The following is a 23,185-nucleotide window of genomic DNA, read 5'->3' on the forward strand; positions in this document are numbered from 1 at the left end:
GGTAGAATGTGGAAAATTAATTCCTATGTTTGTAGGAATTCCAAATTCCTCATGAACCTCCACTTCCCACATTTCTACTTCTAAATTTTAACCAAACAACCACCTTTAAAGTCATTTCCCATGAATTTGTATTTCCCTTATTATTGAAGTGCAACCAAACAAGGCTTAAGAGCCTGTTCACTTCATCTTAGTTCAGTTCAGTTCAGTTCAATTCTAAATAGTTCAGTTCAGTTCAGTTCAATTCTAAATAGTTCAGTTCAGTTTAGCTCCTAATTTCCTTCTCTCATAAAATATTCATTTCAACTCAGTTCAGTAAATGGGAATAAACCTTAAGACTATTTGAGAACTGAAATATATAAAAGTACTTTTAACAGAAAAAAAAAAATTAATCAAGTGAAATCTAATTACATCCTCCCTTGAAAATTCGGACAACTAACCAACTATTCTATGATCCTCTCATGAGTCTCATCTCTTCCAAATCTTGTCCATGGTTTTCATTACAAAAGGATATATCATAGTATCATACCATATTACTTTATTACAGCAAGTGAGTCCAAAAGAGTGTCAAAATTCCACTCTCCTAAATATTTTCAGACTATCTCATCCCTCCATTTCACCATCCTCCTTTTAGCTGCATGCAAAAACACCCAAAAAAGTCGCACCTTTTTTTATCCTTCTTAAATAATCCTCATTTCTCAACAAAGTCTTCCCCTTTTACTTGAATTATTTTAATCACAACCCATTACACTTTCTCAGCTATTTCACTTCAATCAATTCTTAATTATTGCAATTGGGTTGTTTTTAATTTTAATTTTGGTGGCCTCATTTTACAGTTCATAATTTGGGTGTTGATATTTGGTATAAGATAATCAATTCCGCGTATCCTTGCCGTGTCGATTTTCTCCCCCTTTTCTCTTCTTCATCACTTGCACTTTGTCTTTTTTGTCGACTTCAGTCATTTTCAGATCTAATTTCTGACTCCTGTCTTCCTCATTTTGTTGGCGGGTAATTTTATTACTCCCCCAATTTATGTTATCCTCTTATTTTCTGCATTTTTCTGGATTATTTATTTATTTATTCTGAATCATATGATATAATTTCTGGGATTTTTGGTTCTGAAAATTTCTGGGTTTTTGATTCTAAATCATATTGTGATTTCTGGGTTTTTGATTCTGAATCACATATTAATTTCTGGGTTTTGGATTCTGAATCATATGATATTATTTATGGGTTTTTGATTCTGAATCCTATGGTATAATTTCTGGGTTTTTTCAGATCTCCTGAAAATTCAATTTGGTAGGTACAACCTATATTTTGATTTTCATCATATGATTGGTAGAAGAAAGAAGAAAAATCGGTGAATTTTAATTGAGGAATTTGAAGGGGTTGTTTGGCTGAAAATGGCGACAAGAGAAGATACGAGAAGACAGAATAATCAACAGCATGAACTCATACCACTAGCTGCATTAATTAGTAGAGAATTGAAGAGTGAGAAGATGGAAAAACCATCTGTTAGCTATGGATATGCTGAGAAAGCTAAGAAAGGGGAGGATTTTTACTTGGTTAAAACTGATTGTCAGAGAGTTCCTGGCAATTCTGCTTCAACATTTTCAGTTTTTGCTGTATGTGATCTAACTTTATTTTGATTTACATTTTTGTTTTGGATTTGAGTATAATTGTATAAACAGTTTTTTTTTTTTAGCAATTGGGTCCTTTGTTTTTTTAATTTTTTGCTGTTTTTGGGTTTTTGTTGTATACAATTGTAATTTATTGTTGTTTTTGCTTCATTTTAATTGTTCAATCTTCATGTATTAATGCTAGTGTTATGGCTGTTATTATTTTTAATTTATTGTTTTGATTCTTTTTGTTTATGGTTATATAATTCTCCGAATAATAATTGCTAATAATAGAGTGATGTAACCAAAAAAGATAATAATAAAAATAAATAAAATAGAATGATTCTGGATGGGCCTTTTTAGATAGATGCTTAATTTGTTGGGGATTTTGATGTGTGTTGATCTAGTCTCAAGATTATATGTAATAGGGATTTGTAACAATCTGACTGATTCCAGATCTATATGTTCACTAGTTCCATTCTGAATTTAACTAGTTAGGAATAATTTTTCAATTTTGGCTGCATTTTTTTTAATCACAATCTGAATTTATGCTAGTATAGGGCATGTTCAGTCATTTTCTAAGAATTGTCAAATTTTTAATCTCTTTTTGCTCTTGGCTGATATACAGATTTTTGATGGGCATCATGGAAATGCTGCTGCTATATACGCTAGGGATAACTTACTGAATCATGTGTTAGCTGCGATGCCTCGAGAGCTTGGTCGTGATGAATGGCTTCATGCCTTACCTAGAGCACTAGTCGCTGGATTTGTCAAAACTGACAAGGAATTCCAGCTTAAAGGTAGTTAAGCCTCCTTATATTCTGTAATTTTAGGTGCACCACTGATTGGTGAATGAATGGATGCTTTATTCCGGGTGTCTGAAGTGATTTCATCTTCACTTTGTTATCAGGGAAAACTTCAGGAACCACAGCCACTTTCGTAATTGTAGACAGATGGACAGTTACTGTTGCATGTGTTGGTGATTCCCGCTGTGTATTAGATATACAGGGAGGTGCAGTTTCAGATTTATCTGTTGACCATAGGCTGGAAGACAATGAGGAAGAGTATGTTTCTATCCTTTAAATCTATTTTATTTACAACTATTATTTCTTTTTTTTTTTTCATTATATAATTGTAAATTTATTCTATTTTGTTTTTTTAAAACATTTTCTTACTACTTAATTATATTGCTTAGCTGCATACAAAATATAACTGTAAATTTAACTGCAGGAGGCAGCGTGTAATAGCTAGTGGTGGTGAAGTTGGGAGGCTAAGCATTGTTGGAGGTGTAGAGGTGAGATGTCATCCTCGTGCAGTCTACTGAGATCTCTTTTGTGCTTCTGTTGATACTTACGCTGAACTTTTTTTCAAATCAAATATCTTGCCTTGACAAGTATACTTACTTTGTACAGATTGGGCCTCTCCGTTGCTGGCCAGGGGGCTTGTGCCTTTCTAGGTCAATTGGAGATGTGGATGTGGGAGAATTCATAGTTCCAATTCCACATGTCAAACAAGTTAAGGTATCTTCATCACTTTTTTTTAAATTTTTTTTTTTGTTGTTGAAAAATAGTTTTTGTTTGATAGCCTAGTAAGTTTGTGTCTTATTAAATAATTATTGTTGAATTAAAGCTATCAAATTGTGGTGGGAGGCTCATAATTGCATCAGATGGCGTTTGGGATGCTTTATCATCAGAGATGGCTGCAAAATCATGTCGTGGTTTGCCAGCTGATCTTGCTGCCAGGCAAGTTGTCAAGGTAATGCAACTTCTTATGCAAGTACATGCTTCATTTTCTCAGTTTACTTGAGAAGCATGCATTTTTGTTAGAATCCACCTTAAAGCCCGGACCTTCAATATGCATGATCATAATTTATCTCCTTGAGGATATTGTATCTACACAAGAATAAAAGATGGCAATCATCCAGATGACTTGATGACCTAAAATGTTGATATTACTGTCATTTATGTGCTTTTTTCTCATGATTGGTGAATAGGAAACCCTAAGGACAAAGGGACTCAAGGATGACACAACGTGCGTAGTTGTTGACATAATCCCACCTGAAAATGATGTAACACTATTGCCACCTCCTAAAAAGCAGAACAAACTTAAAGCTTTATATTTCTGGAAGAAGCTCCTTAACTATACAAACAAATCATCGAAGAAGTTATCACCTTTAATTATCGTGGAAGAGCTATTTGAAGAAGGATCAGCTATGCTTGCAGAAAGGTCAGTATTTTATTTGTCCTTGAGTTTTTTTTTTTTTTTTTTTTCTTAGGTAAGCTTGTTTAAACTTTGGTGGTTTAACTTTAACAAGTTAAATGAGAAGTAGAGCATTCACCTCTCGAAAGTGGAATTATCGTCCGAGCTAGTGTAATTCTCATATTAATACTACAATCATCATCTTTCTTCTTAATTTCTGCCATTTTTAGTGCTGTAATCATGTTAGAAAGCATGTCGATTCCTAGCAGTAAGCTTGTTTAAACTTTGGCGGTTTAACTTTAACAAGGTAAATGTGAAGTAGTGTGTTCAACAATTGATCTACTAGTTCTCGAGTAAGGTTAGATAATATTTAGCATCCTAAGATGTAGTTCATGTAAATTGATTGGCTACATTGATTTTTTTTACCCTGTATCTGCTATACCATGAATTCGTGATGTAACACTGGTAATTCAAGTTTAAAAAGTGTGCATTTGTACAGGATTGATCCTTTATACTACATTTTAAAATTGGATTTCTTACGTTGTGTTTTTTTTTACTTCTTCAATAGTCTCTTAACAGCTTGATTGCAAACTTTTCAATGATATATGATTTTTTGGATGTAATTTGACTTGGGTGCCTCCCGTATGCAGAAAAGTGATCACTGATACTTCCCATTCCACTGAACTTGAATTGCTGTCATGCTATGTTTAAATGTGTAGTGTTGTTATGCCAATTAGGTTTGTTGGTGGAGAACTAGGTGAAAGTGACCCTGTTGGACTAGAGCTCTATAGATCCTCTTCATAATGTGATTAGATTACTGTTTAGTAATAAAAAATAAACTCTTAAACATTTAGACAGGTTAGTTCAAATCAAGGTGTTGAAACCCATTGTAGCCCACTTATGAGTGTCCCACATTGGAGAAAGAGGAGAGATGGTTTCACTTTATAAGGTGGAGGAGTACCTCCTACTATTGCCAATTGGTTTTAGTATGGAAGTTCCAAAGCCTTGTTTGTAGACCAAACTCTCATCCTCCTTATTCGGGTTGCCCAGGCCCATTTCATATTGTTTCAAAAATTTAACATGGTATCAGAGCCCAGGTTGTGGGTCTCTTCTAAAACTGGGTATTTAATCGCTACTGGATAAGGGTTTACCTCGACAGGATGTCCAGCCCCTAAGAGGATTATTGATTTGGCCTTATCCAGTTAGCTCTGAAGTTCTAAAGACACTCATAAGTGAGGGGGAGTGTTGAAACCCATTGTAGCCCATTTATGAGTGTCCCACATTGGAGAAAGAGGAGAGATGGTTTCACTTTATAAGGTAGAGGAGTACCTCCTACTATTGCCAATTGGTTTTAGTATGGAAGCTCCAAAGCCTTGTTTGTGGACCAAACTCTCCTCCTCCTTATTCGGGTTGCCCATGCCCATTTCATATTGTTTCAAAAATTTAACACAAGGTGAATATGGAATTAGCATAGAGTTGATTACTTATTGGGACAAAAGAGATGGTAGATATTCCATTAATTGTTTTTCTTTGTCTTATCAAGGATTTAATCTTTTGTTAGGTCCTCAGTGGCTTCACAGAAGAATTTACTTTCAATTTTGATGTTTAGGCAAATTAGTTTTCTGTAGTGGTGACTTATTTATTTATGCACCTTTTAAAATAAATTCAGGAAATATAATGGCTATCAATAATTGCCATTTAACCCTTGTCAATAGTTTTTAACAAACATAAGTAATAATCTCTCTATCCCATATTAAAGTCTCATTTAACCCAAAAACATTGCCCTAAATAGAAGTCCCTATTCACCTTTAATTATTTCTTTATTCATTTTTAATAAAACAAACCATTGTCTTATTTTCTTTATTCATTATTAATCAAATAAACAAACTCCAGTTACTCCACTGTCTTGTTTTTTATATTCACCTTTAATCAACCGAATCCTAGTATTTTTTTATAATCATTCTAAGATTAATTTAACAATACGAGTAATGCTAATTGCTACAAATTAATTTATGCTTAATTTTATATCATTAATCTTATGAAATAATTAAAAATAGATTAGTAGAAGGGCCAATAAGTCCAGTAAGTTTAGATGAGGGAAAATCCAGTGAACATAATGAATTCTTAGTGCTCTTAGTAATTGGGTTTTATCATTGGTAATGCCCTTGAATTATTTATGGTAGGTATCTTACTGAGAAATTGCTAGATTTTTTTTATTTTATTTTATTTTTTTCTCAAATGAGTTCAGCCCATGATGATTATATAATATAATACATGGTTGCATTTTTTCTGGGAACTAAGCATCATGTATTGTTGTTGGAATGAATGTTAACTTGTTAAGTATTAAGATTAGTTGGTGGGAGGTGAAGGTAGAATTTCTTATTAATTAAATGGTATATAGGATGAAGATGGTTGAAATGTATTAATATTTTTTGTTCTTTCTGTGAATTAGGCTTACTTTTTATTTAAATTGCTAGCCTCTATTCTTTTGGCATCCAAGAAGAAAAAAATTCATTGCATGGCCAATTAGGCAAGTTGTGCCTTCCTGTAGTCATGTAATGGTGCAATAGATTTTCTGTGTAGGATCAGCTCTTGCTCTGCTGTATTTGCCATCCTTAACTGACTCTTCACTGGCTTTTTTGTCTCTTTTGTTCGGGGGGAGGAAAGGAGTTGGACTGGTGGTTGGCTTTAAGGCATTTACAAGTTTGGATTCAAGCTTGATTTATTTGGCTTGAACAATGCTTCAAATCATGGCATTTGGTGCTACCATAATATAACTGGGAGCATAATAATTAAGAAAGATGGATCATCTACTTCTCCCATGAATTTATCCAACCTGATGTACTAGGTATTCTTTGGCCGTGTTTGATTTTCCTTTCAGTGGTTTCGCATTCCTATCTTTCTGCTTCAGGAAAACTTTCTTTCCAAAATGTCAGCTTAAAGCAATCCAATTTTCTTGCTCTAGTGCTCTCATATACAAACGTCTTTCTTTCCTTTTATCCTAGCTGCACAATCTTCATGTTTTTTTTTTTTGGCTGCAATTTTTCTAGCAACTTTTAATTGACCCTTTAAAGTGATTTGTGTCGATTGAGTGAAATGTACATTGGCAGAGCATATAATGTGTTGACAGTTCTCTCTGTCTTGACTAGAGTGTGAAACCAAAATTGACGTATATGCTGAAATTGAGGATAATTTAGAGGATGTGCTTTCAGAGAAGGTGTGAGGCACTTTTCAATCTGTTAGCACATGAGAAGCTATAAGACTTTACTACCAACATAATCAGTCTGATGTACCTAACTCTTTTAGGTACTTGAATATTCCTGTTGTTTATGGCCCCTTAACAGCTATTGTTTTGGCCTTTTGGGGAACATAGCAGCTAAATCATCCCTTGTATTAATTAGGCTGATATTGTTTTATGAATAATTTTTCCCACTTCTTGTTCATAGTCCATAAGATATTCACTGTCTAAGGTAACAATGATGGAAGAACACCATGCATGGTTGGTTGGGAAGGGCTAAGTTGATTATTATGAGGTCTATTTTTGTAGTTGGTATTCCTAGTGTTTTTCTGTATCATTCTTTGACGAATTTATGGACAATTAATGATTTTCGTTCTGAATCTTTTGATATTAATTTATTTCAGTTGAGGTGGCTAGTTGGATAGTCCGTGGCTGGTTCTAGTCGTGGTGGGTGTTATGGCATTGACTGTGTATGGTGAGAGTGCAAAGAGGGCAGGGATAGGGTCTTTTTAATAGGATATTATGTCATTCAGGGGTCTGCATTTTTTTATTTTTATTTCACACATTTAGTAATCATGTTTTGATCTCACTTTCTAGTTTTTTTTGTGCTATGGTATTGAATGTATGTAATTCTGCATGATAAAATCCAATGTATCAACTTTATGAATATACTACCCAACTATTACTGTATACATTATCGTTGATGATAACATGGGACATTCCATGCTTTCCCAAACTTGTGACCACTAACTACACAGAACCTTGTGCCAAACAGGCTATTTGCGTAAAATTAAGTTCTTTATAGTCAGAATACTCTTTTTATTTTGTACTCTGTCAAGTATACTCATTATGCCTCTCTTCACAGTCACATGTGCCACCTGTTTTTGCTTAAATCTTGTTAATGGATCTTAATGTATTTCATGCTCTTTTGGCTTTCAGATTGGGAAACGATGATTCCTCTGCTCAATCAGCCTCTGGTTTCAACTGTGCTATATGTCAAGTTGACCTTGCTGCAAATGAAGGCATCTCAGTCCATGCTGGCTCCATTTTCTCCACCTGCAGCAAGCCTTGGCAAGGTCCTTTCCTCTGCAGTGATTGCCGAGACAAGAAAGATGCCATGGAAGGAAAACGCCCTAGCGGTCTCAAAATTATGTAATCCATATTCTCTCCAACGTTATTAGTTGTTATACCTACCATTCAATTCTTTTAATTCTTAATTCATTTGGTAGGCGATTCTTTTAGGTAGTAGTTAGCTTTAACTAGTACACCTAGTATATATGTAATCTTTAGAAATAATTGATCATTGGCTGTAGTTATGGTTGTAGAATCAATCTAGATGAGATTTGAGGTTGAACTTTTGTGTTCAGCTGTGCTTAAAGCCTAAAGGCTTAATATTCTTCATGTACATAGATTCTATGGTACAAGTGCTAATCTGCATTATTATTATTCTTTAAATTAATTAATATTTCATTCTTAATTTTGAATTTTAAGCATTGTTGATTCTTTGGAGGACTAGTCTTTTAAAAAATTGAAAACCAAGAATATGAACTCGCTTGTTCTTAATATTCTTCATGTACATAGCCCAATGTTGGATTATTGTTGAATAATCCCTAATTTCTAGATTACCGGTGATAATATGTCTTTTTAAAAAATAAATCCAAATATGAAGTCTTTGTTGCAATTATTGACCGGTCCCCCATTGAATTTTCTTCGTTCATCAACTCAATAAAGAAAAGCTACCATTTTCATATTGGCATGGACACAAAATCCTGTGTGGTTTTACTGGTTTAATAAGTTGATAAGGGTATTTGATCAGATGTCATTGGCTGCTATTACCCTGTTTTCCCTTCTATCTCAGCTTGTACTACTCATCACATGCACAGCTGATGAGCAAAAGGGGCATTTGTGCCCATCTTCCTTTCAGTGTGGAACACATGGTTCCTTCAGTTACCCCTTCACCACGGCCTTCTACCCGGACTGTGGGATTTTGGTGATCAATTGTACGGATTCATATCAGACGATTGGTTTATCACCCAATGGACCTTGGTATGGATTTGTGAATACCTTTCCCACTAAAACAAGTGTCCTTGCAACTGACTACTTGCAACAGACTTCTTACACATGCATTCAGTTCGAAGGCGAGCCCATTAGCCTTCCGAAATCCAGTACTTTCGTCTTCACAATCTTAACTAATGAAACATTCTGGAAGTGTAGAAGGAACTTCAGTATGAGTGGCACGGGCAGACAGAGCAGTCGTGTACTTGTCTGTCAAGATTACATCATTTATAAAAGTTATGGTTACTCAGATGATGGCAACGAATTTTCTAGCTGCGATGATTTTCAGTATCCGGAATATCTGATGCTAGAATTGTCTGACAAATGTTCACAGTGTATTAGCGAAGGAGGTCAATGTCAGGAACTCAAGAATGATAATTCTCAGTGTATCAGAAAGCGAAAAGGTAGCATAAAAATCCTCATCATATTACCTGTTTATATTTTCGAATTTTTTCCTTTTATTTAAATCTAATATACTTAAAAAAAATTTATTTTCAATTTTGCAAACGCTAAACCTTCTATGTTTTCTTGCAGGAAAGAGGTTGCAACTTATTCTGGGATTAGGTAAGTGAATCCTTTCAAATTGAAAAGCATATTGAACTTGAACAAAGGTTGTTGAATTCAAATTTTGCAGAGGTAAATTGTCCCACATTAGATAAGATAACAGACAATAATCATAGAATTGCTTTATGCCGGAAGTTTAATTGCATTAATGCTTACTAATGGGCTTGTATGGTTGAATTTAGGTATTGCAAATTCCTTGAAAATTCAATTTCCTAATTGGATTTCTTAGAAAAATCTAAAAAGTGTTTTGGTTAACCATGGAAGGTAGATTTCGTACAAAAAAAAAAAAAATAAAAAAAAAACATGAAAGGTAGAAATTCCCATGGGAAGTTCAACTTATCTAAGTCTCCCTAGAAATTAAGGGCTCATTTAATTCACACGGGAATTAAATTCCTAAAGGAAGTTGTATTTCATGTGAATTTACTTCCTACATAAAAATCATGAGAATTTATATACGAAGTATTTTGTTTGGTTTGTATCAAAGAATTTACAATTCATAGAAAATTCAAAGTACTAAAGGGAGTTGGTATTTAAATTCTCTTTCTCTCTCTTTTTTTTTTTTACACAAAAGTATTTAAATTTTCATGTTTTGTAAATTACCATTTAAAAACAAGCTCATATAATTTTCAATTCCTGAATTTTTAATGGCAACCAAACAAGCACCAAGTTCCTTCATTTTGTGGGGAGTGGAATGGGGAGTGGAAATTCCTAAGAATTTCTACTTCCCATGTATAACTCCAGAAGAATTTCCACTTTCCATTTTTTTTTTCTTCTTCTGTGAACCAAACTGACACCCTAAAATTTGACTTCTCTGTTCTACAGTTGCAACAGCTTCTTCATTAGGGGTTATTTTGATTGTTTCTATCATTATGTGCGCAAAAAGAAGGCGAGCATCAAAAGGATTTAAGATTTTGGGGAATAAAACAACCACAAGGAACCGAAATGTAGAAGCCTTTCTGAAAAGCTATGGATCTCTTGCTCCAAAGAGATATACATATTCAGAAATCACAAAAATGACCAATAACTTTGAAGTGAAACTTGGGGAAGGAGGCTATGGTGCTGTTTTCAAAGGAAGACTACATGATGGACATGATGGCCGCTTTGTGGCTGTAAAAAACTTGAAGAGTTTGAGAGGTGATGGAGAAGAATTCATCAATGAGGTTGTAAGCATTGGTAGAACTAATCATGTTAATGTAGTCACCCTCTTAGGTTTCTGTTTTGAAGGAGATAAACGTGCTCTTGTGTACGAGTTTTTGCCAAATGGGTCTCTTGAAAAGTTCATATATGATGCAGCAAGTTGCCAGTCTTTGCCATCAAAAACTTTGTATAGTATTTTAGTTGGCATTGCTAAGGGGCTTGACTACTTGCATCGAGGCTGCAATGCACGGATTTTACACTTTGATATCAAACCTCATAATATTCTTCTTGATGAAGAATTCTGTCCTAAGATTTCAGACTTTGGCTTGGCTAGACTGTGTCCTGCAAAGGATAGTTTGGTGTCCATGTCGGAAGCAAGAGGGACAATTGGTTATATTGCTCCAGAAGTGTTCTGTAGAAATAATTTTGGTGGCGTTTCTAATAAATCAGACGTTTATAGTTATGGAATGATGATCCTAGACTTGGTATGTGGACGAAGGAATGTAATTGCTGAAGCTCAACAGGGCAGTGAAATGTATTTTCCTGAATGGATATACCGTCAATTGGACCTTGAGGTACATGGGATCATGAATGGGGAAGAGAAAGAGTTAAAAAGAAAGATGATTTTGGTGGGATTATGGTGCATACAATCATACCCCTCAAATCGACCACCTATGGACAAAGTTATAGAAATGCTAGAAGGTTCGCTTGAATCAATACAAGTTCCTCCTATGCCACACCTATCTTCAATTCCAAATTCCGTGATCAATTCTACTTTCAGCACTACGTATTAGATTCCTTATGCATAGAAAAATATTATGATTTGTCTAATTTTGATATTACAAGCTTGTTGGTGTTAATACTGGCCACCAATTTTAGCACAAATCCATTTCTGTTGTTTTGTGATAAATCATAATTCTGAAACCATTATGTGTTGAAATGAACAGAACAGTTTATTGCTTCATGTTTTTCACTGGCTATCGGATTATCCCAAATCGTTAAATTTATTGCTCTTTTTTTTGTCACTTGGTAATATGATATTTGTTGTTGCAGCTTAGGTTAATGGTGTTAGTGTCAATTATGAGCACATTTAACCTGCAGGCAACTGCATACGCGAGGCTCAGTGCTTGAAAGACTTTAGACCTGTTTCTGACACCAAATACATCCTATTCTGTTTAGCTGCTATATGGTTTAGTTAATTTCTGTGCAAAATTGTAACCTACAGTAGGCAGCTTATACTTGAACATAATATGCATTAAAATAAGGACAAACAGTCAAAGCTTTATATATTCCTGGTAGATTAATGTCATATAATTCAAACTAAATTTTCAAAGTAGATTTTTCCAAGAGTACTATGATTTAATGCATCAGAAGTTTAAACCAAACTTCCTATGTTTTTAACTGAATTGCTAAAACTGAAATATGATGTTCCTTCGACGCCATGTCCCTATACTTGTGTGATGTGATGTGTCCAAACTCCAAATTAACGAAAGGGTCCTTGTGTCAAGAAATTTCAACTTTGACCGTTTCAACTTTCAATAATGTTGCTACTACTCTATGGCTCGTGTCGTTACGTGAAAAACATTTTCAATGAAAACTAGTACTAATAGCTTTTACATATGAATGAAAAGATCTGATTTCCATCCTTTGTAATCAAACAAATTTTTTCTACAAAATGTTATCCACTTGACTAAATATGAAGTACTATCCAGCTATCCTTGCCAAAAAAATGTACTATCCAGCTATAATATGGCTTAGTTGTATTTTTTGTAAGATGAAATAAACTGGCATAACTTAATATGAAGATCTATGAGCCACCTATATGTAGTTGCGACTTGTGAGCTATGTTTTTCGGGTAGATGTTAGCTAAATGAGCTCTATTTTCATTTGAAAACAGAGAACACTTACGCTTTGTTTGGATAGCAAAGAAGGAAGGAAAAGAAGGGGAGGGAAAATAGAGGAAGGGAAGGGAAAAGAAAGGGAGGGGGAGGTGAGCTTCATTTTCCCTCCAAATCTCTCCAATTTTGGAGAGATTATGGTTATTATAGAGAGAGGTAAAATGGATCCCTCTCTCTCCTTCCCATTCCTTCCCCTAATCTTTTACCCAAACAAGAGATTTTGTCTCTCTTTATTTCTCTTCTCTTCTTTTCCTTTCATTTCTTCCTATCCAAACAAAGTGTAAAGGAATCTTATCAGAGAGCTTCCCCCAGTTCATAAGCCTTATGAACGAAATATGTTCATAAGATGGCATTTTCGAAATTATTTGAACATCTGTCATTATTTTATTATTATCCTTCTTTGTATCTGACATGTCACTTAACTGTGAAGATTTTGGCCGTTTGAGCGTGGTAACAACACTCCAATTCCCATCCCGTTTTGCGTTCTCCTGCACTCTTCTTCTCCTCCAAAAAAAGCTCAGATTTCGTGTGGTTTGCTCTCATCAGGCTTTGCTCTCTACTTCTGCCCTCCAAATTTTTCAAGGTTTAAAGGTTTGAATTAATGCGACATTCGTAATTGATGCCCCTAAGCGTAATCTGACATTGGTACCAGCTGAATTGGTAAGTTTTCATTAGTTTTTCGAAAACCCTAATCTTTGGAAAGTCGTTCTTGGGTGTCGTCTTTTGCAATTGTTGAATATAAGCATGTGAAGTGGTGAATTGAAGTTGAATTGAAGTTGTTTTGTTATGAATTTATATAAAAATAAAGTGAAATGGCAATTTCATGATGTGGGTTAATTAGGTTTTTAATTGCTGAAACTAATTGGAAGTAAGTGAAGAAGAGGTAAATTAGGAATATTGTGTTGAACTTTGATTGCATTGTACTTGTAAAAACTAATATTCAAATCGGCTAAATTATACTGGAGTTTTGATAATACCAAATTATGCATCTGCTATTGCGTGTTGGTGATTATTCCCTGCTGCTCTGCTCAAAGTTACATAAATCATGTTGTCAGTTTCTATAGTGGCATTCATACTTTATGTTGGTAACCATTACAATGTTTATGAATGCCAATTTGCATGAGTTAGTCAACATATCAACTGTGTGTTATTTATAGTTATTCTGCTGTAGAAGTATGCAATTTGGAGTGAAATTGACTCAGTTTGGTTATGAAATTACCTTGTTCTGCTATAGAAGTATGCAATTTGAAGTGAAATGTACTCAGTTTCGTTATGGAATTACAGTGTTTTGTTAATTGATGTAAATCTAATAGTATAGTTTTATAATGCAGTGTGGTTATGGAATCAGATTGTGATCCTGGAATAATGGGAGAGCCTGTTTGGAGTTTGGCCATTGATGTTGAGGAGGGACAATTATTAACATCTGGTGTTGGTACTGGTCTTCCCTCTCTTAACCTTGTGCCATTGAATGTTCCAAACTCTGCTGACAGATTAGCTGCCATGTCTCCAATTAAAACGATTGAAACAGTGGAGACAATTGTCTCAACCAACATGGTTACCATGTACAGTTATGTGGAATCACCTAGGTTAGGGATGGTTTTTAAATCTTTTGAAGATGTAGAAACTTACTACAAAGAGTATGCCGAGCAGAAAGGTTTTGGAGTATCAAGAGTTTCATCAAATTTTTCTAAGAAGGATAAGGAGCGGAGAGGGGCGACATGGAGGTGTGAGTGTTATGGTCCACCTGATATGAGGGCAAAGAGGGAGGCGAAGAAAAGGTCCAAGTCTATGGAAGCTTGTGGCACAGGTGGATTAGTGAATGGTGAAGTTGGGGAAGATATGTTGCAGCGGGCAAAAAGGACCTCCAAGAAATGTCTTTGTGGTGCCATGTTATACGCTGGGGTTGACAGTGATGGGTTGTGGGTTATTAGGAAATTGCGAAAAGAACATGATAACCATGCCCCTATACCTAGTGATGCTAAATTGGTAAAGGAGTATCGAATGAAAAATTACACATCGAATGTAAGGAAGAAACTGTTGAATTTCTACGAAGAAGGTGTCCCCGTAAGGCAAATACATGGGTGTATGGGTACTGAGACCGGGATCGACAACCTCCCTAGTGTTAAGGACCTTGAACATGAAGTGCAAAAGGAAAAGGTGAAGCGGTTGAAAATGGAAGGTGGTGATGCGGCGGCCATGATGGCGTACTTTGATCGGATGCAAGAGGATAATCAAAATTTTTATCAAGCACACCGCTTGGATGAAGAGGGTCGTTTGAAGGACGTATTGTGGGTTGATGCTCGGAGTAGAGTGGCTTTTGAAGATTTTGGTGACGTGGTTTGTTTTGATGCCACATATCTCACTAATGAGTATGAGCTCCCTTTTGCCAACTTTGTAGGGGTTAATCACCACCGGCAATCTATATTGTTGGGGTGCGCACTCGTTTCACACGAGGATTCAGACACATTTCGTTAGGTTTTTAGGCAATGGCTGTCATGCATGGGAAATAAACAACCCGGGGCTATTCTGACTGATCAAGCCGCTGCTATGCGCAAGCCGTTAGAACAAGTGATGCCCAATGCTCGGCATCGGTGGTGCATTTGGCACATACTGAAGAAATTACCAGATAAGCTCGGAAAATGTGAAGGGTAAGTAGTATATTGTGTATGTTTAGTAAGTATCAGTTGTATTGTGTGTGTTTACTAAGTATTAATTCTATTCATGTATGTCCAAAGTCAGACATTGTCGCTTATGAATATGCATTTGTTTTCTGATGTTATGGTCACATACATAAAATGACCAGTAAATTCTGTTCAGTTGCAGAAATTTTGAACTTAGTTTATGTGGATTTGAATGAACTGTCATGTGAATGTGGCATGAATGATTTGAACTTAACCTATTCTCATTATACGCCTTAAGGTCATGTATGTGTTGACTTAAAATTATGCTATGCTTTGCTTTGCATTTGGCATAAATGAATGTCATATTGCCCGAATTTTGGTGTCCAATGTGACCTTTGATAGTCCTCTTAAAGATTCATGTACCTTTGAAGTGTTATGTCATGATTTTCCAATGTTTTAGGTACCATGATTTTAAGAGTCCTCTTAAGACTCTTATTTATGAGAGCTTCACAGTTGGGGAGTTTGAGCGAAGATGGAATGAGTTATTGTCGGAGTATAACCTACTTGACAATGACTGGTTATCTGAATTGTATGAGGAACGTCATATGTGGGTCCCAGCCTTTATGAAGGAGCATTTCTGGGCCGGGATGAAGACTACGCAAAGAGTGGAAAGCATAAATAGTTTCTTTGACGGCTTTGTAAACAGGAAAACAAAGCTATATGAATTCCCGGATAAGTACAAAAGAGCAATGGAGAGGCGTGTGAAAGCGGAAAAAGAAGCAGATGCTAGGTGCCGCAAATATCTTAGGCGTCTCGTTAGTGGATTTTACATTGAGGAATTCTTCCAGAAAATTTACACTGACACTAAGTTTCAGGAGATTCAGACAGACTGTACTCGACTAATGCATTGTTCTGGGAGGGAAGAGCGTGTGTTGGATGACAACTTGATTCAATATATCCTTGAAGACAGGGTCTGGATTATTCCAGAAAGGAAAAGTGAAGAAGTGATTACTGATCGGAGGCGATTTTACTGTGTTATTTTTAACACCGTTACGAAGGACGTGTCTTGTGATTGCCGGAAGTTTGAAACGTTTGGTATTCTATGCAGGCATGTAATTAGAGTTTATGATCAAAACTTGGTTGTTGATATTCCATCAAAGTATGTTCTTCAAAGGTGGCGCAAAGATGTGGCTCGGAAGCATACTCGGGTTAAGGTTTCCTATCATGACCCAACTGATAATGCCACATATCAGAGTCACAACAAGTTGATGCAGGAGTTTGATCCCATATGTGAAATTACATCATCTATTCCAGCCGACAAGGAAACATTTGACCTTGTGGTCAATTCTTTAAAAAGGATCCATTTGGAAGTACAACAAAGCAGGGAAAAGTACCTTGAAAATCAACCGTCTCTTCCAACCCTCCCAAGAACAATGTTACCCCCATCAGAAATTGGATCAAACAATCCCATGTCATGCCCAACTCCAAACTCTGTATCCAAGCCAGTAGTGTTTAAGGATCCTGTGTCTCGGAAGAAACCTCGAGGACGTCCCAAGGGTAGGCCCAAATCCCTGGCAGAGACTGGGTACAAGAAGAAGCCTGCTACAGCAAAAGGAGAACACAACATTAAAACTGTTGCTGGTTCTGATGTACCCACTAAGCTACCTGTAAGTTGAGTTGAAAATTTATTATTCTACAATTGAATGTTTATTATCCATATAGTTTTGAGGTTATTATCCATTCAAATACATTTATTATAATACACTCATTTTTACTCAGGCAAAGCGGAAAAAAACTGAAATTAGTCGTAACCAGAACACAATAGATGACTACTATGAGTATGTGGGAGATGTTGCAGCATATGATTATCCCGCAGATGTTGGAGCGCATGATGACATTTTGCAAAGAAATGGAGTGGACTGGTCATTTACATCTGAGGCGTTCTGAGGCCTTCTGAGGTCATGTTTAGCATTGCCATGGGCATGTTTAGAAAATGGTCATTTATCTATGTTGAATTGACCACAAGCTCAAATATTAGAAACTTTTATTTCTTTAGTTGGCAGACTTATTTTGTTTTCATGAAATCCCTCTTTGACTTTTATTGGGTTTGTTAGTTGGTGTACTGCCCCTCGTCAACTATTAAAAAACTTTGATTTTGTATAAGTAGTACCTGTGGTTTCTACGTTGTGGACTGGGCAGAATTTTACTTTGTGGACTACTGGGCAGAATTTGATCTCAATATGCAGGACTCCCAAATTCATGTATACAAATAACATATAAAACTAACGTATTGGGCTTGTGGTCAATTTTACGTTGTGGCCCATTAATAGATTGAACTGATTTTGCTTACTGGGTATCAAGCTGTTATTGCTTAAGTGTCTTACACTGCGGCCAATTTAATTTATTCCAATACATTGTTTAGGATTATCTACGTATCATCTTAATATTTGATTATGGTGTAACAAAACTTATAACAGTGTGGGGCAAGTTCATTATTTGCTTATGGTGGTTACATAACACCTTTTTCAAGATAATAACATATTTCACTCCAAACATTAAGCAAGTTGTTGTACAGGAAGTCATACTTAAAACAAGGCATACAATACTCAATCCAAGTCTAAACAACATAAGCAAACTGATCAAATTGTCACTACAACAAGCCAATGATCTACTACAATCCCAATACACAAATATCCATACCCTCCTAATGAGGGCTTATTTTCCATAGATTACCACAAACACCCGGCTTCATTAGTTTATGTTGATCTTCTCACTAGACTTCATCATCTTGAAAAGATGGAACATAAATAAGTTTAGTCCAACTATCTAATTAATTAATGACTCTTATTAACAAATGATGGAGTTCTACCTTAAATGCAGTGAAGGTGCCCATAATACGATTATCATTCTCGTCATCAGCAGCTAAGAACATCACTAAATCCATCACTCAGGGATTCCAGAAAATAACAGTCCCACCCAGCATACCACCACCAGCATCAAATCGATACGACAAATTTGTTCCTAGTTTTGCTAGGATCCTTTCACAGTTGGTGGATGATGCACCAACCTCTGTTACTATCATCATGATCGGGTTATGGGTTGCAGCTATTTGTTTAAAGTGCTCCACAAAAGAAGGTCTTGTGATCCTACGTCCATTCCAAAGCACAACAGCAGATCCAATCTTCAGCTTTTCCTTGTTAGCTTCCAGCTTCGGCTGAAGGCTCACAGCTTGGTAACGGCTTGTCAGGTCGTCTTCGATGAACTGGTCCCTAAAAACGGAGTAGTTAATCCTCGTGAAAGGAGCCCTCACCTGCAAATATTATATGCAAAATATGATGACAATATACTTTTGGTATTTTGTAACCTGGTTGAACACTATAAATGGTCCGAAATAAATTGGGCCTCATGATTTCTATTTCATTGGTCCGTTTTTATTAATCTTTAAATGCCTTCCCTCAATTGGCATTTCTTGGGCCACTATTTGAATCTAAAGCCCATACATAATATTGTGGCATGATTTCAATATAACAACTTAACCCACAAATAACTCATTTAATGATCACATCTGACACACAAAGTATCACATTTGCTAGAAGACTATGTAATTAAATAAAGGGCTTAAACAGTGCTAATGACATATATATAATTATGAACATTAACATTAAATAAGTGTAAGGCCTAATTCATTTTGGCACAGGAGTTGTATCTTATCAATTGGGGCCTTCAGTTTGGGCCATAAACACTGGTCATTAGTACTTTATATTCAATTTGGGCCACAAAGAATAGTGTGAAGATATTGTACAGTCACAACCTTAAAAATGCTATAAGTGTAAAATTTCATTGGCCCATAAACTTTGGGCCATAAGCACTGGGCCATGAGCTGTGTTTATTAAATTTGGCCCACAAATAATGTTGTGAAGATAATGTACAGTTACAATCATAAGAATGCTTTAAGTCTAACAATTTACTGGGCCATAATCACAGGGCCAAGAGTTCTCAATTTTCAATTTGGGCCACAAATTATAATGTGAAGATAATGTACAGTTACAATCATATAACAATGCTTTAAGTCTAACAATTCAGTGGGCCATAAACTTTGGGCCATAAACACTGGGCCATGAGTTCTCTATAATCAATTTGGGCCACAAATTATAATGTAAAGTTAATGTAGTCTCCCAATCTCAAAAATGCTTTAAGTCTAACATTTCATTGGGCCACAAACTTTGGGCCATAAACACTGGGCCATGAGTCCTTTTAAATTCACGTTGACGCGTAAATATACCTTAATATTTGTACAGCTAATTAGAAATTTAATTATAAATAAATATTGAATTAGCCTTACTGTACTAATAGTTTAACCAATGATGTTCATGGGTTACTGAACATATGATCCAAATATGATAAATAAGTAAAAATAACACTCCAAAACAAATCTTTTAAACGCCCTAAAGAACCAGCTTATTAAATTTATCTATAATTTACAGCATAAACAGACCAACTATAACACATTCATCCTAAATTGAGCGAATAATATTATTAATTTAACAATAAATGCAATAATTCATAAATAATGACAAAGGGGTTTCACATTATACCTTAAAAAAAACTACATCATCGGTGTAGCTGCCGAATTCGGTAGTAAAGCCAGCCACCCCGAGGGAGTAAATAGGACCAGCCGTTGGGATTTTTGGTTTTGGATCCATCTTGTCCACCAATAACTTCGGAATGATTTTGGTTGTACCCTCATACTCGACATAATCTTCCTTTTCGAGCTCACGAATTGTAGCTTGAACATCCGGCTTACCAACGACATCAGCGATATGTGGTAAGTGCGCCGGAAAAATCACACCATCCTCATTCACCATCATCATCTTATCATTCCGGTGTTGCTCACCTTTAGGGTTGGAGACAATTTTCCGGATAACATCGTACTCAACAACCTTGTCAGTCAAAGTTCCATCCTCGCTAATAAAATAGACAAAGTCGTTGAAATTCATTTCTTGTTCATGGTTTGGGTTGTACATGAAGCAATGTTTGGCATTTTCAGTTGTCGTTGCAGCGTAGAAACCAGAAGGGTAAGGTATTTCTAGAGCAGGTTCCATGGGGAATCGGAGAGTTGAGGGTTTGTGAGGAAACAAGACAAGGAAGGATAAGAAGAAATTGGGGAAATAGGAAGAACTGTGATAATTGGGGAAATAGGGTAATGACTACTATATTTGGGGTACTATAAAGACAAGTTAAATAAATAGGTCCAAACCTATGTATCTAGTTAGCTTACTTTTTGCAGTAGTAGTATAACATGCCAATTTCGTATTTCAACTTACTTTAACTGTTCCTATGTTTGCACAATCGTCACTTGATGTAGGAGTAATTTACCTATAATCCCTACTACAGTATTATGTCGTCTATTATGATAAATGTCATGTAAAATTATTAATATTGAATATGTGAAATATGTCCTTGCCTTTAATAGAATCAATTGAATTATAATTTTGGTATGAATGAAAGACATAATTCATCATAAAGTAATCTATGATGTTGGTAATGCATTTTTTTATGATCTGTATTCTTATAAATATGAATGAATATTAAAATTATAGCATATATGTATGAATCAAATGACAGTTATTACCTCTCATTGATCCTCTTGTCATAAATTTTTTCATAACTTTTTCTTATTTAATACTTCATATCTTATTTAGTACCACAAATATAAGATATAAATCGAACACTCAAAATTACCCGACCTTGCCAAAGCCGACTCAAACACTCAAAATTGACACCTCTAAGATTATCATACGTTAATAATACTCTGAAACATGAATAGATTATATTAATTATGTCATATTCAAAATAAAAATATAGAGTAATATATTTATTTTCAATTATTTACCATAAATATTGAATTTAGTTACTTTATCTTTTGTGCTTCCTTACAATTTTTTTATAGTGTTTTAATATATTAATTGAAGCGAATCTGAAACATACATTTGGCAGTTCCACATTGATCCGCTTCTCTTTTAGTATAGTATATAGATAGATAGATAGATAGATAGATAGATAAATAGATGTAAAGATAGATGTATCCCTAAAATATATTATTACACTAAATATGATTTCATATCCTTTACTTAAACAGAAAACAATAAAAAAAAACACAAATAAAAAATCAAAACTCCTTCCCCTGCCCTATAATCCAAACAAATTATTTTTCATATTTCCCATGCAATAAAGTAATGTATTGTCATTGTCAAAGAGATATGGGTTTGAGGAAGTAAAAACTCTTGAATTTGATTGCACAGCAATAAACCATAAAAGATTTGTCCCACCACTAATATAACAAATTTTAAAACATTTTGAGGTTTCACTAAAAGAAAAAAAAAACTTGTTATTATTATAAATAAATCAACAAATATATATATTTTTTAATAAAAGTTAAAGAGAGTAAAAAATAAAAAATAAAAAAACTTCCAAAGAAAAAAATATGATACAAAATGATGTTTAAGTCTTGGCGCATAGCGCCTATTGATTTCTAAGCATATAGGATGACAATATTGCAATTAAAAAGTACTATTCAGATAACTTATATTTTATTGGTACATTATTCATGCATAATGGTACATTATATGTACCATTAGAGAGTCAGTTTTTTCAAGAAATTGAAAGTTATAGGATGGTAAAAAGTACCACTACACTCGTAATAGTCCACAAAACGTACTATTCAGACAAATTTTACTTTAATGGTACATTATACATGCATAATGGTGCATTATAATGTACCACTAGAGAGTCAACTTATTCAGAAATTACTTCCTTACCCTCCTATTTACATAACTCGCCCATAGGTGCTATGCGCTCAGACTCACTCCAAAATGATATGGAGTAGACGAGTAGTACATTATTATTGTAATGTATTATATGTTCGTTTATTCTAGGAAAAAAAATGAGAAAATCCTCGTTCATCAGCTTTATGAACGAATTTCGTTCATAAGAGGTTATGAGCGTCATTTCGCCCCCTTTACTAAGGGTAAAGTCGGCATAGTGGAATATGGGTGTTACAAAAATTTGGGTGTCGAGTTCGGTTTTATTGAATATTTTGAGGTGTTGTTAGGGATATACTTAAGTCGGGTCATTCACGGGTTCAAATATTACTTTGCTTATTAAAATCTTACTTTCCATAACACTAAACTTATTCAAATGGGATTTCATAACACACATAGCTAATAATAGCACTCTCATTCACACTATAAGAGGTTATTATTCAACCAACACAATACCTTAATAATCAGCACTCAATTGTAGTGTAACATCAAATACTATAGGATTTTCTTGAAAATAACTAATTATCGCTCCTTCACCAATTTGTATTTCATAGTAGTCAATCGCAGCATCTACTCCATTTTTTATGAAACATTGAATAAGCTTTTCATCACGCCTCTTGATTTTCAACTGAGCATCAAATCGAGTATCATAAAGTTGTACAACAACATTCGTTGATTTTGGAAACAAGCCAAAGTGTGCTTTAGAAAAGTCCAACGGAACATTCTGCAGCAATTCAAAAAAGATGAATTAAGACCACAACAAAAATCATTAATCCAATAAAAAGAATAGCTATGTACACAAACTTTTAGAAAAACATACAATAATTCCCTCCGCATGATATGATTTAGAGAACACAAATTTAAAAAAAATCCCTTCCCAATCGATTGCCATATCATTCAACCACTTATGTGTTTCAACAATTGTTTCCCGAGACCCTTGCACAAATGGCTTACAACCACGCCCACCACCTCTACTAGTCATCACAAATCTATAATTCACTTATTTATGCACACAACAACAATTGCCTAGCCGGTT

At 34.9% G+C, this 23,185-nt stretch overlaps 5 protein-coding genes across 5 annotated transcripts; 4 read left to right on the forward strand and 1 right to left on the reverse strand.

Moving 5' to 3' along the window:
- The first annotated feature begins 266 nt into the window (after positions 1-266).
- LOC110718695 (probable protein phosphatase 2C 15) lies at positions 267-8,508 on the forward strand. Its single transcript, XM_021897585.1, has 9 exons — positions 267-1,005; positions 1,276-1,622; positions 2,245-2,416; positions 2,527-2,680; positions 2,847-2,910; positions 3,029-3,136; positions 3,246-3,371; positions 3,610-3,842; positions 7,993-8,508. The coding sequence occupies exons 2-9, from the start codon at positions 1,401-1,403 to the stop codon at positions 8,207-8,209; spliced, it is 1,296 nt and encodes a 431-aa protein (XP_021753277.1). The 5' UTR covers positions 267-1,005; positions 1,276-1,400; the 3' UTR covers positions 8,210-8,508.
- A 292-nt stretch (positions 8,509-8,800) lies between these two features.
- LOC110718703 (LEAF RUST 10 DISEASE-RESISTANCE LOCUS RECEPTOR-LIKE PROTEIN KINASE-like 2.5) lies at positions 8,801-11,791 on the forward strand. Its single transcript, XM_021897594.1, has 3 exons — positions 8,801-9,512; positions 9,643-9,672; positions 10,495-11,791. The coding sequence occupies exons 1-3, from the start codon at positions 8,870-8,872 to the stop codon at positions 11,601-11,603; spliced, it is 1,782 nt and encodes a 593-aa protein (XP_021753286.1). The 5' UTR covers positions 8,801-8,869; the 3' UTR covers positions 11,604-11,791.
- Positions 11,792-12,976: 1,185 nt separating this feature from the next.
- LOC110718720 (protein FAR1-RELATED SEQUENCE 6-like) lies at positions 12,977-17,475 on the forward strand. The gene is made up of 4 exons (XM_021897616.1): positions 12,977-13,367; positions 14,039-15,355; positions 15,789-16,995; positions 17,108-17,475. Exons 2-4 carry the CDS (start codon positions 15,207-15,209, stop codon positions 17,273-17,275), a joined length of 1,524 nt encoding a protein of 507 aa, XP_021753308.1. The 5' UTR covers positions 12,977-13,367; positions 14,039-15,206; the 3' UTR covers positions 17,276-17,475.
- LOC110727859 (protein FAR-RED IMPAIRED RESPONSE 1-like) lies at positions 14,046-15,182 on the forward strand. The gene has a single exon (XM_021907466.1). The coding sequence runs from the start codon at positions 14,046-14,048 to the stop codon at positions 15,180-15,182; it is 1,137 nt and encodes a 378-aa protein (XP_021763158.1).
- Positions 17,476-17,910: 435 nt separating the features above from the next.
- LOC110718735 lies at positions 17,911-20,524 on the reverse strand. Its single transcript, XM_021897633.1, has 2 exons — positions 19,924-20,524; positions 17,911-18,638 (listed from the first exon to the last, which is right to left on the reverse strand). The coding sequence occupies exons 1-2, from the start codon at positions 20,428-20,430 to the stop codon at positions 18,276-18,278; spliced, it is 870 nt and encodes a 289-aa protein (XP_021753325.1). The 5' UTR covers positions 20,431-20,524; the 3' UTR covers positions 17,911-18,275.
- Positions 20,525-23,185: the final 2,661 nt, after the last annotated feature.

The sequence above is a fragment of the Chenopodium quinoa genome, unplaced genomic scaffold (assembly GCF_001683475.1).
Source record: "Chenopodium quinoa cultivar QQ74 unplaced genomic scaffold, ASM168347v1, whole genome shotgun sequence".
Lineage (NCBI taxonomy): Eukaryota > Viridiplantae > Streptophyta > Magnoliopsida > Caryophyllales > Amaranthaceae > Chenopodium > Chenopodium quinoa.

Coding starts and splice junctions, on each gene's coding strand:
- LOC110718695 (XM_021897585.1), top strand. CDS start 1,401: ATGGCGACAAGAGAAGATACGAGAAGACAGAATAATCAACAGCATGAA. Junction 2,681..2,846: donor CTGGAAGACAATGAGGAAGA/GTATGTTTCTAT, acceptor ATTTAACTGCAG/GAGGCAGCGTGTAATAGCTA. Junction 3,137..3,245: donor CACATGTCAAACAAGTTAAG/GTATCTTCATCA, acceptor GTTGAATTAAAG/CTATCAAATTGTGGTGGGAG.
- LOC110718703 (XM_021897594.1), top strand. CDS start 8,870: ATGTCATTGGCTGCTATTACCCTGTTTTCCCTTCTATCTCAGCTTGTA. Junction 9,513..9,642: donor GTGTATCAGAAAGCGAAAAG/GTAGCATAAAAA, acceptor GTTTTCTTGCAG/GAAAGAGGTTGCAACTTATT. Junction 9,673..10,494: donor GCAACTTATTCTGGGATTAG/GTAAGTGAATCC, acceptor TCTGTTCTACAG/TTGCAACAGCTTCTTCATTA.
- LOC110727859 (XM_021907466.1), top strand. CDS start 14,046: ATGGAATCAGATTGTGATCCTGGAATAATGGGAGAGCCTGTTTGGAGT.
- LOC110718720 (XM_021897616.1), top strand. CDS start 15,207: ATGGGAAATAAACAACCCGGGGCTATTCTGACTGATCAAGCCGCTGCT. Junction 15,356..15,788: donor AAGCTCGGAAAATGTGAAGG/GTAAGTAGTATA, acceptor CCAATGTTTTAG/GTACCATGATTTTAAGAGTC. Junction 16,996..17,107: donor ATGTACCCACTAAGCTACCT/GTAAGTTGAGTT, acceptor ATTTTTACTCAG/GCAAAGCGGAAAAAAACTGA.
- LOC110718735 (XM_021897633.1), bottom strand. CDS start 20,430: ATGGAACCTGCTCTAGAAATACCTTACCCTTCTGGTTTCTACGCTGCA. Junction 18,639..19,923: donor ATGATGTAGTTTTTTTTAAG/GTATAATGTGAA, acceptor TAATATTTGCAG/GTGAGGGCTCCTTTCACGAG.